The following is a 15,147-nucleotide window of genomic DNA, read 5'->3' as shown; positions in this document are numbered from 1 at the left end:
TGGTGTCACTGGGCTGTGTGTCCTCAAGATGGGGGGCCAGTGAATGGAGCTGAGCAGCTGCTACATGCTATATGTTATTTTCCATTTTCATCTTTGTGTAATTTTCTGTATTTTCTTATTCTCAAGTATAATTGGCATAAAGCAGGACTATGAGTGTCTCACATGTGCCCAGTTTCTCCTCCTTGGTATGGCCAGGCTTCCGCTTCCTCACAGGAGTGTCCACCCCTCTCTCCAGGGAGCATCCGTGTCCTCAACTGCATGTACAGCCTTCAGCAAATTTCACATGCTCTGATGTCATATGTAGACGTGTGTGTACATACATGTACATATGCTTATAGTGAGTATCTGTATCTTTTTTTCCTGTTTTATAAATGCAAGACTATATCATCACACAGAATCTTGCTTTTCCACCACCCCAGACAGGTGCAGCTGGTCCTCTCCATCCCCTTTACTTATTTACTTCCCTCCTGGCTCCTGGGAGTGTTTGGACTGACTGTCCTTCTCTAGATCAGTGGACCCTCCCCTGTGAGTCTCAGACACTGGGGGACACAGGGGGTCCTGGATGCATGTGACCATCATGCTCTGGAGCAGGAGGTCAGGATGCTTTCCTGGAAAATTTATTAAAAATACGACATAGAGTACACTTTTTATTTCTAAAATTTCATCTTGGCTTCCTAGGGCCACTGCAGCAAATTATGACAAGCCTGGTGGCTTAAAACAACAGAAATATATTCTCTCACAGTTCTGGGCATCATAACTCTGAAATCAAGGTGTCAGCAGGGCAGTGCTGCCTCTGATGCCCAGGGGAGGGTCCCTCTTTGCCTCTTTTAGCTTCTGGAGGCCCCTTACCTTGTGGCTGTGTTATCAAATGCAGGCTTGGCTGCTCATCTCTCAAGAAGCGAAATACTGAGAGATGAGTGCTGGGCTCTGTCTGGGACAAGGTGCCGCTCCTCCGCTGTGAACACAATCATCACCGGGATGGTGGGTTGAAAAAAATACTAATGAACCATTTTTTGTGGAAGAGCTTGATATGGAGGAATGGCATTTTTCCAGTTTAGTATGTGCGAGATGGAAAATGGAGCATAAAATTAAGCAATGGCTGTCCAAAAGGATATCCTAGTAGGAATTCCCCAGTGGCCCAGCTGGTAAAGAATTACCTGCCAATGCAGGAGACCTGGGTTTGATCCTTGGGTCAGGAATATCCCCTGGAGAAGGGAATGGCAACCCACTCCATTATTCTTGCCTGGGAAATCCCATGTAAAGACTACAGTCCACAGCTGGGTTACAGTCCACGGGGTTGCAAAGAGTTGGAAATGACTGAGCAGACAAGCACGCAGGGCTGTCCTACTGCACTCAGACCTCCTGCAGGGAACTGTCTCAGTGAAAATCTACTCCCCACCCCCCACCCCAGACCCCCCACCCTCCCACTGCCCCGGCCCTGTAGGGAACACACTCTGGGCAAACTGAGTATCCTGTTAGGTCTTAAAGAGAGAGACTACTTCAAATCTCCTTTCTTCCTCAAGCCGTGGGGGCTCTGAGGCTCTCCTCCTCTCCCCCCACCCCGCAGTCCCCCCACCGCTGCTCCTGCACTAGAATTCCCCCTCCTTCCAGAGACTGGGGGGAGGGAGGCTGAAGGCTCCAGGCTCCCCTTGCCTGGGGCATCAGGATAAGAACCACAGAATTTGGGCTCTTCCTCATCTTCCCCATCTCAGTCAATAGCACTGCCTTCCTGAATGCTCTTCACAAAATACTTCAAATCCACCTACTTTTCTTCATCTCTACAGCCACCTGGTCCAGATCCATCCATCCCTTCACCTGCTTTAGTTGGTTCCTCTATTTCCATCCTTTCCCTCAAAGATGAATTTGAAATAAAGTCAAACTAAGATATTTTGAAGGCTTCTCTTTGTTGCCTTAGGATGGAACATGGACTCTAAAATGTCACTTCCAAAGCCCTGAGAGTCCAGACTCCTTTCTACTTTTCCTGCCTTATTGCCTCCCTCCCTCCAGGCACTGAGATCGTCTTCCAGTTCCTCTTGGTCATCTCAGGGCCTTTCCCCTGACATGTCTACACATCCCCTAGCCCTGAACTGAGACCAGAGCTCAGCCTGGCACACAGTAGTCCTGTGCCCAGTCAGTGTCACTCCAAACCTTAGTTTGCTCATCCAGAAAATGGAGACAATAGCCTTCAGCAGCAAGTCTGACAACGTAACTTATTACCCCTATTTCATTTTATCTTCAAGGATATTATTATTGTCATCCCCATTTAACAGATGATGAAACTGAGGCTCAGAGAGTACATTAGATCATTTTACTCAAGGTCATACACTTACTCCCTGACAGAGCCTGGATTTGAATAAACGTCTGTCACCCTGCAAAACTCAGCAGGTAGTAGAACCTCGGGAAATGCTGAGATTTACTGAATGCTGACCCCCTTCTCTTGGGTCGAAGAATCATCTCCTGCCTCCTGTGGATCTTGGTCTGGCTGCAATGCCCTCAACTTGTCCAGACTTCCTGTTGACAAGCCAGCCAAAAAATGCCAGAGAGTGTGGAGACTTAGAGAGGTGCTGACTGGACCCTCACTGTATTCTCCTCAGCTCACTGGGCTCCCTACAGGAACTTTTAGACAGGAGCCAGACATACAGACAAGGGCCACTTGGATTGGCCATCTGCACTGGCCCCCAAGGCAGATAGCCAGGTCTCTGAGAGCCGAGGGAATGGCCCACTTCTTTCTACTCATCGGAGGATTGAGGAAGGTCAGCTCTGTGATTTTTTCAAGAAGCTGGTCCAGAGCCATGGAATGGAAACATCTGTGCCCTGGGCTCTGTTCTGGATGCAGCTCAGGACACAGTCTGGCAGATGTCGGGGGGTGGGGGGGTGGGAGGGGGGTGCGCCAGCTGGAGTCACCCTGCCTGGAGGAAGCTCTGGCCGGCTGAACAGGGAGCCTCTGGCCACTGCCCCTGGAGACAGGGAGCCCAGGCCAAGCAGGAAGCAAGGGAAGGGCCTGAGGCTTGGGCACCAGGAGTCTTCTCCATCAACTGTGTGTACTAAAGGTCTGGGGTGCCGGGGTCCAGCCCCGGCTGATCCAGGGTATTCGAAGGAGAGACGGCATAGGCGAGGATCAGGAAACAATTGCTTAATTAAACGTTAATTAAGGATATAAAGAGTAATAGAATGAGGATAGCTCAGTGAGGAAATTCAGTGGAGAAAAGAGGCTGAATAATTCAGCCAGAAGGTAAGAGAAAGAACGACATGGTGAGACCAAGTTTCGGTGAACAAGGCCCGCACTTTATTTTCCAAAGTAGTTTTTATACCTTAAGTTATGCATAGAGGATAATGGGGGAAGGGGTAGAGTCTTGCAGCAAGCCAGGCTTTCTTCCTGCAAACTTATCATATGCAAAAGCTTAGGTGATTTGCATCATCTTCTGGCCCGGAGGCCTGTTAACATTTTAAGACCTTTTCTTCAGAAAACTTATTTTTCTCTAAAGGTGATTGGTCAGGAGCCACCCTTCAAAAGCATTAGATAAAGTTGCATTCCTACAGAGCAAAGGTGTGGTGGGCTATAACAAGAAAAAGAATTAACTCAAGGGTCCCAGGTTACAAACATTAAAGCTACTACTTACACCAATTATATTAATCAGTACACTGCCAGGGACATAGCAGGTAAGGGATATGGAAACTTAGCAGCAAACATTGGCCCAACAAGTGAGAATCCCTTCACCAATACAATTTCTAATCAATCTTTTAACTACTCAAAAGAATCTGTGTTTAGACAGTTTAGAACATCTCCTGCCTCTCACAGTTGGGAGGCTCTGAACAATCACATGTGGCCGGAAAAACCTATTCAGGCAGGCTAGAGGATTTCCAAAGGAGTTTGTAGGTTAAACACTGTCACACCCAGGAATTATTAACTGGAGCTGTAAGCTAACTCTTTTTCAGAGAGGTAGTGGGGGACAGCCCCCCGTAAAGTCAGAAGTGTAGGTGAAGGCACAAAGCAGAAAGTAGGCAGACTCTGGTTTTGGGTGTAAATGCTCGAGAATTTCCAGGGGGACTCCTGAAGCTCGATCCCACCTTTGCGTATGCCGAGCCTCCTTCCTCATGACCTTTGTCATGGGCAGAGTTCCTCACACTGGCTCCCGGCAGTGATAGAATTCCAGTTGAGCTATTCCAGATCCTGAAAGATGATGCTGTGGAAAGTGCTGCACTCAATATGCAATATGCAATATGCACTCAATATGCAATATGCCGGCTCCTGGCACTGGGGGAGTCGTGGTCACAGCAGGTGGACTTGGGGACCACAGCTCCCCTTCCCCAGATCCCTGGATCCAAAGTGCCTCCCTTCCCTCTGCCTTTGGAGACAGGCCTGTGAGAGCATCTCTCAGCTCCTCCTCCAGGCTTTCTCCTTGGGAATCAGACCCACATGAGACTGTGGAACCATGGTGTACTCTGGGTCTGCCTCTCTCTTCACTCTGGGCTTCTGTTTCATCTTCCCCTGCTTATGGTCAGCCCCTTTGTACACCCTGCAGAAAGGACTTTGCATTCCCTAAAGGAACAAAGCTCCCCAAACAGGGCAAGACCACTTGGGCTGCTGATTTGGACTCTGAAGAAGTGAATAGTCAAGAATGTGCCGGAACAAGGGAGTCTGGGAGACCTCAGAATGTGGGGCCACCTGGAAGTAGTTTGTGTTTTTGACAAGAATCACTGGAGAGTTGGACCCCTGGGAAGTAACTGAGGAAACTCATGTTATGAGAGAGAAACATGGTCCCCACCAAACAGAGGTCATTGGGAAGGAGGGTCTGTGTAATCAGGGAGGATGTGACCAATAAACAGGACCCAGCAGCCAAGAGGAAACAAGCAGAGAGGGTGGACAGAGGAGAGGGAGCTGGCTTCCATCTCCATGTCTGAGTCTCCAGGACTGGCAAGTCCAGAGGCCCCGGGAAGAGGGGGGCTGGGAGGGACCAGGGGTCTCTGGCACCCCTCCCCCCTCTAGCAGATGAGGAAACTGACTCAGCAGCAGTGAGTGCCCTCCTCGGGGGAACGGAGCAGGTTTGTGCAGAACGAGGGTGGACGGGGCAGAATCCCAGCCTGGAGGATGCTGCTGCTACGCTTGTCACAAGCAGCATGGAGCCATGGACAGACAGCCGGCTTGGGGACAGGACGCCTGGTCCTGACTCTGACTCTGCCACACGCAGGGTGACTCTGGACACGTCCTGCCCCTCCCTGGGGTCCAGCTGCTCCTCCTCTATGACGAGAGGGTTGAACTAAGCATAGGACCTTTACACTCTCTTTTGAGATCCACAGTGAGGGGACTGGACCTTGTCTTGGAATTGTGAGAAATGACCCTTCACCTCCCAGCAGGAGGGATGGGGCAGCCGCCCTCATGAACCAGGAGGTTTGGACAGTGAGCCCCTCAGGTGAGCCAACCCTGGGCAATTTCTGTACTAAAGCACAGAGGCATCACCATCTTCTGGGAAGCGAGCTCCCAGGGTTGTGTTCTATATTATTCAGGAAAATAGAATATGAGATTCTTCCACCCAGACTTGTGGAGGTCAATGCATATTTGCTTTTGTCAGTGAAAAAATTAATCAATAGTCAAGTTAGAAAGAAAAGGAAAATTTTATTCAAAGTAGCCTGAGGAGTAAAGCTGCTGAAACAGTCTCTCAGGAAGCTCTGAGAACTGTTGAGAAGAGTACGGGGGGAGCAGTAGGGATGTGGCTCAGAGAGAGGGAGACACGCCACTAAGCACACACCTTGTTACAGGTTACTGCTCTTCCAGGACAACAGCCATCTTGCTTAATGGTTTTAGTGCTTTTCTAAACATGGGATGAGATGGTTGGATGGCATCACCGACTCAATGGACATGAGTTTGAGTAAACTCTGGGAGTTGGTGATGGACAGGGAGGCCTGGCGTGCTGCAGTCCATGGGGTCGCAAAGAGTCAGACACGACTGAGTGACTGAACTGAACTGAACTGAATATGGGAAGATGCAAAAACGTGTTACTGAAAATTCCTCTTGAAATATCTGTCTGAGGGCTGGTTCTCCCAGTTTTCCCAGAGCACAAAATGCTTCATCCTGATTTTGGCTTTGAATTATTTTTAGGGTGGATTGCATGTCAGTGACCACAGTGGCTAATGGCTTCGTGCTGGGTTGTGGGCAACATTCTTTATTACAGTCCCCTCCATTTCTGTCTTAATTTCAACAAAAGTTTGGGAGACAATTTGGACCAGTCTGTCCCAGGGTGCTAAGAATGTTCATTCCCAGGTCATCGAAGGATTTCTTTGATAACCCACTCAAGTGCTATTACTCTAGTTCTCTTAATAGTGAACAAAAGCATTTGGACCACCTATCTTTCTAGTCTATCAGGTTCCAGAAAATGGTTTCCATTTTCTGTTTCTTCCCATATCTATTGTCACACTATTACAGTCAAGGATCTTATAGAACTATGCATTAGGTCAATTGTTTTAAGTGGTTTATGCACCGTTATTTTTTAACCACAAGGTTGATAACACATTTGTTAATGCAAGAAACAAAACTCTTGTAAAATAGGCAGAAAATAGCTAGGGACATTAATCATGTAATAAGTAAGCAGTATTATCTTCTAGTTACATGGCTGGGACCAGAGGAATAAAGTGGTCTTTGTGGCTGAGCAGGTATTTCTGTCATTGGGGTGGGCTGGTTAATACAGATGCACAATGCACATTAGAGGGGAGTGCAGTGCAAAGTGAAAGTCACTCAGTCATGTCGGACTCTTTGTGACCCCATGGACTACACAGTCCATGGAATTCTCCCAGAATACTGGAGTGAGTAGCCGTTCCGTTCTCCAGGGGATCTTCCCAACCCAGGGATCAAACCCAGGTCTCCTGCACTGCAGGCAGATTCGTTACCAGCTGAGCCACAAGGGAAGTCCCTAGAAAGAAAGTTTTCCCTGACTGGGAGTCGAACCCTGGCTGCGGTGGCGAAAGCACCGAATCCTAGCCACTAGACCACCAGGGAGGGAGGAACCCAAATGGGCAGAGAAAAATTTTTATGTTTATATTTTTCTTATCCTAGCCTAAAAATATGAATTTTACTTCATCGTTTCTTAAGATTTTCCTGCTATGGGAACCCTGTCCTGGGAGCCCTTCCCCTCCACTCAACCTGCCACTGGATGAAGATCACAGGCTTCATCCCAGCACAGGACTGAGTGGCAGCAGTGGGGATTCTTCCCCTGCCCTCCCCCCCAGCTCTGCTTGCCTGGCTTGACACTAGATGCTGGGCTCTGAGGCTCTGCAGTTGAGAGCAAGAGAGGAAGAAGGCTTGTGATGCCATCCAAGCCACCAGTTACTGTAAAGGGCTGCTGGTCTCAATGCAGGCGAGCACACACACACACACAAACACACACACTGAGCATGCACACGGGCGCACATTTTAAAGAGAAGCATCCAGGTGCTGTCATGGCCCCTTTAAGAGTTAGGGGAAAAGGATGTTGGCACTGGGGTGGGGCCCAACCTCTTGTGGGCCCACCCCCTAGGCCACACCCCCAGTGTCTGGTCCAGGTATGGGCAGAGAGTCCCAGAAACTTAGGTTTGCCTGAGGATGGAAATTGGCTAGGACACTTCTGAGCTCTAGGCAAATTTGGGAAAATTACAGTGTGTGAATTTTGGTTTTGCGAAGGTGAGGAGGAGAGGAGGGCATGGGGGGGGGGTGTTTATTTTCTTTTGTCTTTATGTGTATGCTCAGTCACTGTTGTGCCCAACTCTTTGTGGCTCCATGGACTATAGCCTGCCAGGCTCCTCTGTGCATGGGATTTCCCAGGCAAAAATACTGGAGTGGGTTGCCATTTCCTCCTCCAGGGGATCTTCCCAACAAAGGGATCGAACCTGCATCTCCTGCATCTCCTGCATTGGCAGGCAAATTCTTTATTGCTGCACCACCTGGGAACCACCTGGGAAGCTTTTTAATATTGAAATTATAAGGGCTTTATGAACATAGGCAAGGAACAAGGCTATTCTCTACGATTGATAGCAGGGACTGATGGGAACCAGAAGGTCCAAGGAATTTTTTGAAAATTATATATATTTGTAGAGATTATATTATGTCTGAGTCCCAGAGAAACAGGAAGAAGCAGAAGAAAGCAATTGGCACAAGAAGCATGTGTGTATCCCCTTATGCTCAACTAACGCATCTCCCTTGACTATGAAAGCAGCAATCCCACCACCCCCATCCACCTGCCCAAGAAAATTAGAAAATTCCCCTTTAAGAATAGGGTCCCCCAGTAATTTTTGACCTCCTGACTAGAAAAAAAAAGAAAAGAAAATGAGAACACCCAGGCTAACATCCCTTTAAGGCTGCAGGGCCACACTCTTCTCCCTGCAGAGGCAGGACCTGGTGTTTTGATAACTGAGGCAGGAGGCCCACATCACTGCCCCTCATCAACACTGCAGACAGGTGTCTTCAAGACGCTGGCTTCTTCAGTAGCTCCTTTTTAAATTCCCCTGACAGCAGTTGGCATGGAAGTCATCTCAACTTCCTCTAAGATGCTATCTTGGCCAGGAATCCCCAATTTTTGGGCCACGGACGGGTACTGGTCTGTGACCTGTTAGGAACCTGACTGCGCAGCAGGAAGTGAGCAACGGGCATGACCTGAACCATCCCCCCGCCCTACCCCAGGGAGAAATGGAAAATTGTTGTTCCAAAAGACTGATCCCTGATGCCAAAAATGTTGGACTCCGTTGTTCTTGGCAGTGTGTTTTAGTAAGCCTACAAAAATTCTGGAGACAATCTTAAGTGGGGCTGAGCACCAGGTGGGCCCAGGAATTCAGGGTCTCTGCTTTAGACTCCCACTCGCTGGGAGTTATTGACCTCCAGAGATTTATTCTTTAAATAGATGAGAGGCACACTGTACACTCTCCCCTACTGGGAGAAAGTGGGCCCAATGACTAGCTACTTATCCCACCCCCCACACACATACCAACTATGGCATCGCAAGGGGAACAGACACGCTTTGGCAACGAGGCCCCTCCAGAGGCCAAGGGTGTGAACAGCTGCACAGAGGGCCGTGTGCCGTGGACTCAGCACCTCAGGAGGTGGGAGGGGCGGTGGGCAGAGGAGGAAGGAGTCTCAGGTTGTGATGGATCAGAAGAAGGAAAATGGGGAGAGGTGGTCAGGACACAGGAGACGAGAAAACCAAGGATGATCAGAAAAGGGATAAAAAGCAGAAAATGTAGAAGAGATGAGAGAAGCAAGAGAAAGAGGCAAAACAGGGTGTGGGGAACCACACTAAGCAGGAAGGAGACAGATGAGAAGGAGGGAAGGAAACAGGAAAGATGAATGGGGAAGGATGTGAGGAGGGAGAGAGGGGAGCCAGGAAGAGGATGTCGGAGGATTACAGAACTTGGTAAGAAGATGGAATCCAGAGGCCCTGGGCAGAGCTCAGTACCTGATAAAAATGAAGTGGATCCAGTATGCCATGTCAGACACATAAATCAGCAGGTTGATGGCTGTCAAGATGGCCACAGTCAGTTTTTGGTCCCAGATGCATAGTGTGGAGGCAAGCTCATCACTGCAGCTCATATCACTGGACCGCTGGGGCTGCCCGCCGAACTCCTGATTGAACTGGTAGAGTGGCCAGAGGATCAGGGCACTGGCATAAAGGAGGACAGAGAGCACGGTCTGCCCCAACAGGAAACGAGGGAAGAAGGTGTGTAGTCTGTTCTCGAATTTGACCAGCTTCAGCAGCATGGCCACGGCCCCCAGTGTGAAGCAGATGGAGTACACGGCCACACACCACACCAGTGCCGGCTGGTGCTGGTGCAGGTAGGTGTTGCTGATGAAGGCGAAGATGATGCAGGCCATCAATGTCTCCAGCAGCTTGAACAGGCCATGAATGGTAGCAAAATAGAAAGTGGTCTCACCCAGGAATAGTAGCCACAGAAAGGCCGCTTCCAAGGCGTAAAGCACACACGCGATGCAGGAGAATGCAGTGGCGGCAGTGGCCTGGTCCCGGAAGGGGCCATGAGGCAAGAACTGGATGTAGGTGATGGCGTACATGATGGAGGCTGAGAGGCAGAAAACGGTGGCGAGGCAGGCATAGGTGAAGAGAAAGCTCTTCCCAGAAAAGGGGAGACTGGGCTGGTACTCGCCTAATTGGACTATGAAGGTGATGAGGGTGATGACAAAGCAGAAGCACCAGATGAACATGGACCAGTGACTTACAGCCCCCATTCCAGTGCCCAAGCTGGCCACCAGTGAGAAAGCCGCGCACGTGGAGAATAGCTGCAGCAGGCGGTAGACGCATAACCGGGCTCTATCAGTGTCCATGTCTGGTACACCACGTGGAGGTCCTGATGGGTGTTCAGGTCACAGTCACTGGTATGGCAGTGGTCTTTACTTAGGATCCACTGAGAAAGATCCAGGTTCCGAGGCAGATTAAATCAGATGCCAGGGAAAGGCTCAGGGCCCTGTGATGGCTGAGGCTCAGGATCTGTGGAGTTGGAACCAATGGCCCAGACGCTCAGGTAACAGCACAGACGCTCCAGAAGGATTCTCCCCACCCATCAGCCTTGGCCTTGTCACAAGACTTGTCTCATCTCACAGCTGGGTTGGGCCTGGCCTCAAACTATGAGCATGTTTTAATCTCTTTGTGCTGTGTGCCATTATCCACAAAGACACAGGGGAGGGTGGCCCTTATCCGCAATCCCACTGCTTCAAGGATCTGAAAAAAAAGATAATGTTTTAAAAATATTTTGGGGTAGAAAATTTTACTAAAAGAGACATGAGACTATTTACAGTCTATATTTATTTCACTTAGTGTGAATTTCTGAAGTTCTTTTGCAGAAACAATAAAGTATTTGATTACAAGGTGTTTTCAGACCCCAGTAGGGTGTCATGTCACGGGGAGCAAATACACCATTTCAGCTGTTGGAGGCTGAAAACTTCTAAATTCCGGAGCATATCTGAACCAAAGGTTTTCAGAAAAGGGATCGTGGATTGTCCTGCGGATCCCATTTTACAGATGAGAAAGTCCAGTCAAGTGCCTTGTTTAAGGTAAAAAAGTGCAGAGTGGGAACCCAGATAAAAATGCTAAAGCTGTGAATTTGAACCCTTGGCTCTACAGCCCACACAACAGCAGGGCCCGGGGGTGGGACCCCAGGACCAAAATTTGGGGCTTTGGGACCCAGGACACACCTTCAGGGCCACGGCCTCCTTCCACAGCATCTGAAGACACACATGTCCCAGCCTGTCCTCCCTGCAGCATCACTAGAAGGAGCTGCCATCTGAGGGGACACAGCCCCACTCGGAGGAGGGCAGCCTTAGGGGTGAACAGGGAGGAGCCATGGGGTGAGAGCAAGGCCGTGGGGACGAGATGACGTGGGAAGTAGGGGCTATTGTGAATCCCCTCTCCCCCACCCCCACCCAATTTTGCCTTCAGATGTGACTCTTTCTCATTGGGAAGGGAGACTTCAACCCAGTATGACCCCAAAGAGGAGTGTCTTGAAGAAACTACAGGATAAATAAACATGTTTGGCTCTTAGGGGTGAACAGGGAGGAGCCATGGGGTGAGAGCAAGGCCGTGGGACGAGATGACGTGGGAAGTAGGGGCTATTGTGAATCCCCTCTCCCCCTCCCACCCAATTTTGCCTTCAGATGTGACTCTTTCTCATTGGGAAGGGAGACTTCAACCCAGTATGACCCCAAGGAGGAGTGTCTTGAAGAAACTACAGGATAAATAAACATGTTGAAGCCAACATGTTTAAAGTCGAATTTGCCGTTTGTCCTCAAAACTAAGTCTCTTTTTCTAACTTATTCATCTCTATCAAAGTTATTAGTCTCTTAATTACCCAGACTTGAAACCTGAAGGGGATTCACTCACCTTTGATTCATTCCTTCTAAAAAATTGCAATCAAATGGACATGACATAAAATTCATTTTCCCAGTTTTCAAGTGTATAACTCAGTAAAAAAAAAAAAAAACAAAACATGTTTGGCTCTTAGGGCTTCCCTGGTGGTTCAGACAGTAAAAAAAAATCTGCCTGCAATGCAAGAGACCCGAGTTCAAACCCTGGGTTTGATCCCCTTGAGAAGGGAATGGCAACCCACTCCAGTATTCTTGCCTGGAGAATTCCATGGACAGAGGAGCCTGGTGAGCTACAGTCCATGGTGTCATAAAGAATTGGACACGACTGAGTGACTAACAATTTCATTTACACTTCTTTTTGGCTCTTAAGCTCCAAAGCTACCATTCAGGTGGGAGTCTGGAAAGATCTAAGAGTGGTCCTACCTGAGCAGGATTCTCCTGGCCTGGGAGACTGGTTAGCAGCTTGCAGGCTGGGAAGAAGGGATTGGAAATGAACAAGGATGCTATGTCTGATGCTCACGTGGAGACTTTCAGGGCATCCCAGAGAGGGGGTGGGGATGGACGGATGATCACCCCCTTTCAAGGGAAGGAGCTGAAAGAGGAGTCCCCTGCAGGACCCCTAGGAGGGGGCCACCCTGAGGATGCTCCCAGGACTGGAGTGGGGCGGGGGGACAGAGTGGAGATGACTGGGGGGATCCCAGGGTCCCAGTGGCCCTGAGGCAGACAAATGACACTTAACCTCCTGCAACAGGAGGGATGGAGCAGCCACCTTCATGAACCACCAGCCTTGGACAGTGAGCCCCTCAGGTAAGCCCACCCTGGGCAATTCTTTTACTAAAGCACTGAGGCATTGCCATCCTCCTGGGAAGTGAGAGCCTAGGTTTGGGCCCAATTTGATTCCGTAAAATAGTATAATATGGGATTCCTGCACCCAGACTGTGGAGGTCAATGCATAGTTGCTTTTATGGATAAAAAATTAATCAGTAGTCATTCTAAGGAAGGAATAGGAAATTTTATTCAAGCCAACCTGACAGTTACAACTGGGGACACAGTCTTCCCAAGGAACAAGCATCTATTTAATGGTTTCAGTGCTTTTCTGAGTATGAGAGAATGCAAGAAATTGGAATCATAAATATTTCTCCTGAAAATATTTATGTGAGTTTCAGTTTCACCAGTTTTCCTGGAGCACAGAGGACCTCATCCTTATCTTCACCCTGAATTCCTTTCAAGGTGGATTGTAAGTCAGTAACTGCAGTTGCTAGTGACTTGAGTCTTGTTGAACTGGTGGTGGGTAACATTCTTTACTCACAATCTTGTTCCTTTTGGTCTTAAGTTCAACCAAAATTTAGGAGGCATTTTTCACCAATTTGTCTCCGGGTGCTAGGAATACTCATTCCCAGGTCAGCCAAGAATTTTACTGATAGACCACTCAAGTGCTATTTCTCATCTTGTCTTGGCAACAGTGGCCTAATCCCCCGAACCTCCTGTCTCAAGAGTCTGTCAAGCTCTAGAAAATGATCCCTTCCTGTTGTTTCTTCCCATATCTAATAAATGTAAATATACAAGTAATTTTTACTTCCCTGGAATTTCTGGTTACTATCAAAAACTGCTGTCAATCATAGAGAGAAGCCTGGTCCTTTCTCCCATATCTATAATGTTCTTTTTTTAAACCTTGATACAAAGATTTTAAAAAAATAAAATAAAATTGACATACCCTAATTGATCTAAATTTTCTTAGAACTCAGAAAAACTGGGCAGATTTTTGTTCTCACACAAATCACCATCTCTGTGAGGTCTCCCCACAGTCTCCCCACTCCCAGCTTTCCCCAGAGCCTGGGGACATGGCCCAGCCCAAGACAGCTAGCAGTTGCACCCCCTAAACTCTTAACTTTCTGACCCCTAGCTCTTAAAAGTCCCCCACCAGCACTTGCATGACTCTATCTAAAGGTGTATGCCTGAGTGCATGCTCAGTGTGTGGGTCTGTGTGTGGTCGTGTGTGTTTGTGTTCATACATGCCTTGACACCAAAAGCCCTTTAAAGTAACTGGTGGCTGTGAAGTCATTCCAAACCTTCTTCCTCTCCTGCTCTCAGCCAAGCCCAGCATCTTGCTCCAGCCTCTTGAGCAGTCCTGGCTCGGTGAGCATAGAGCCAGAGAACTCACCAGTCCAGCATAGGTCCAGGCCACGTTGGTGGCATAAACCACAGATGCAGGAGAATGCAGAGGCAGGGCTGGTGTGGTTCCAGAAGATGCCTTAAGGCAAGACTGAAGGTAGATAAGGGGGTTACTGATGGAGGCTGAGAGGCAGTAGTGGGTGACATAGCAGGCCCACGTGATGAAAAAGTTGTCCCAGGAGAGGCATAGGTGATACTGGAGCCCAAAAAAGTCAACTATGAGGATGAGGAGGGTCACGGTGAAGCAGAAGCACCAGATGAACATGGATCAGTTACTTAGTTCCACCGTCCAAGTGCCCACTCTGGCCACCAGGGAGAAGGCCATGCAGACGGAGAGCAGCTTCGGGAAGTGGAGGGAGGAGCCCATGATGGTCAGAAAGCCCAGGCCGGAGGATGGTCAGAAGGAGGATGTGATGGTCCTGTGGGTCACCGTCGGAGGACTGCACTTTGATCCTCTGGAACAGACACCTGAGAAAGATCTAGATCAAGAGACAGATCAAGTCAGACACCTGGAAAAAGCTCAGGGCCCTGTGAGGGCTGAGGCTCAGGATCTGTGGAGTTGGAACCAATGGCTCAGACACTCGGGTAACAGCACAGCAGCTCCAGAATGGTTCTCCCCACCCATCACCCTTGGCCTTGTCAGGAGACTTGTCTTATTCCAAACCTCACTGCTGGATTGGATCTGGCTTCAAACGGTGAACATTTTTTAAATCTCTTTGTGTTTTGTACCATTATCTATACATTATCTATACAGTCCATGGAATTCTTCCAGGCCAGAATACTGGAGTGGGTAGCCTTTCCCTTCTTCAGGGGATATTCCCAACCCAGGGATTGAACCCAGGTCTCCCACATTGCAGGCAGATTCTTTACCAGCTGAGCCACAAGGGAAGCCCCCAAGTATACTGGAGTGGGTAGCCTATCCTTTCTCCAGTGGATCTTCCCGACCCAAGAATCGAGCTGGGGTCTCCTGCATTGCAGATGGATTCTTTACCAACTGAGCTATGAGGGAAGAATACTTTAAAAAAAAGGTTCCTTAGAAAATTTGACCTGAACAGACAGGAGACACTTCATGGTTTTTATTATTTTACTTAGTGTGAATACTTAAAAGTTCAGTGACAGAAACACTAATGTGTATGATTATA

The 15,147-nt window shown here is 48.7% G+C and overlaps 1 protein-coding gene across 1 annotated transcript; it reads right to left on the bottom strand.

Annotated features, from left to right (window-relative positions):
* Positions 1-8,662: 8,662 nt before the first annotated feature.
* On the bottom strand, positions 8,663-10,673 carry LOC133234153 (myeloid-associated differentiation marker-like). The gene has a single exon (XM_061394372.1). It carries the CDS (start codon positions 10,295-10,297, stop codon positions 9,410-9,412), a length of 888 nt encoding a protein of 295 aa, XP_061250356.1. The 5' UTR covers positions 10,298-10,673; the 3' UTR covers positions 8,663-9,409.
* Between the last annotated feature and the right edge of the window lie 4,474 nt (positions 10,674-15,147).

Source organism: Bos javanicus, chromosome 21, assembly GCF_032452875.1.
Source record: "Bos javanicus breed banteng chromosome 21, ARS-OSU_banteng_1.0, whole genome shotgun sequence".
Taxonomy (NCBI): domain Eukaryota; kingdom Metazoa; phylum Chordata; class Mammalia; order Artiodactyla; family Bovidae; genus Bos; species Bos javanicus.
Note: the sequence above shows the minus strand (reverse complement) of the source record. Positions and strands in the feature narration are given on the sequence as shown.

What these genes read in the sequence shown, in the direction of transcription:
- LOC133234153 (XM_061394372.1), bottom strand. Translation starts at nt 10,297, where the DNA reads ATGGACACTGATAGAGCCCGGTTATGCGTCTACCGCCTGCTGCAGCTA.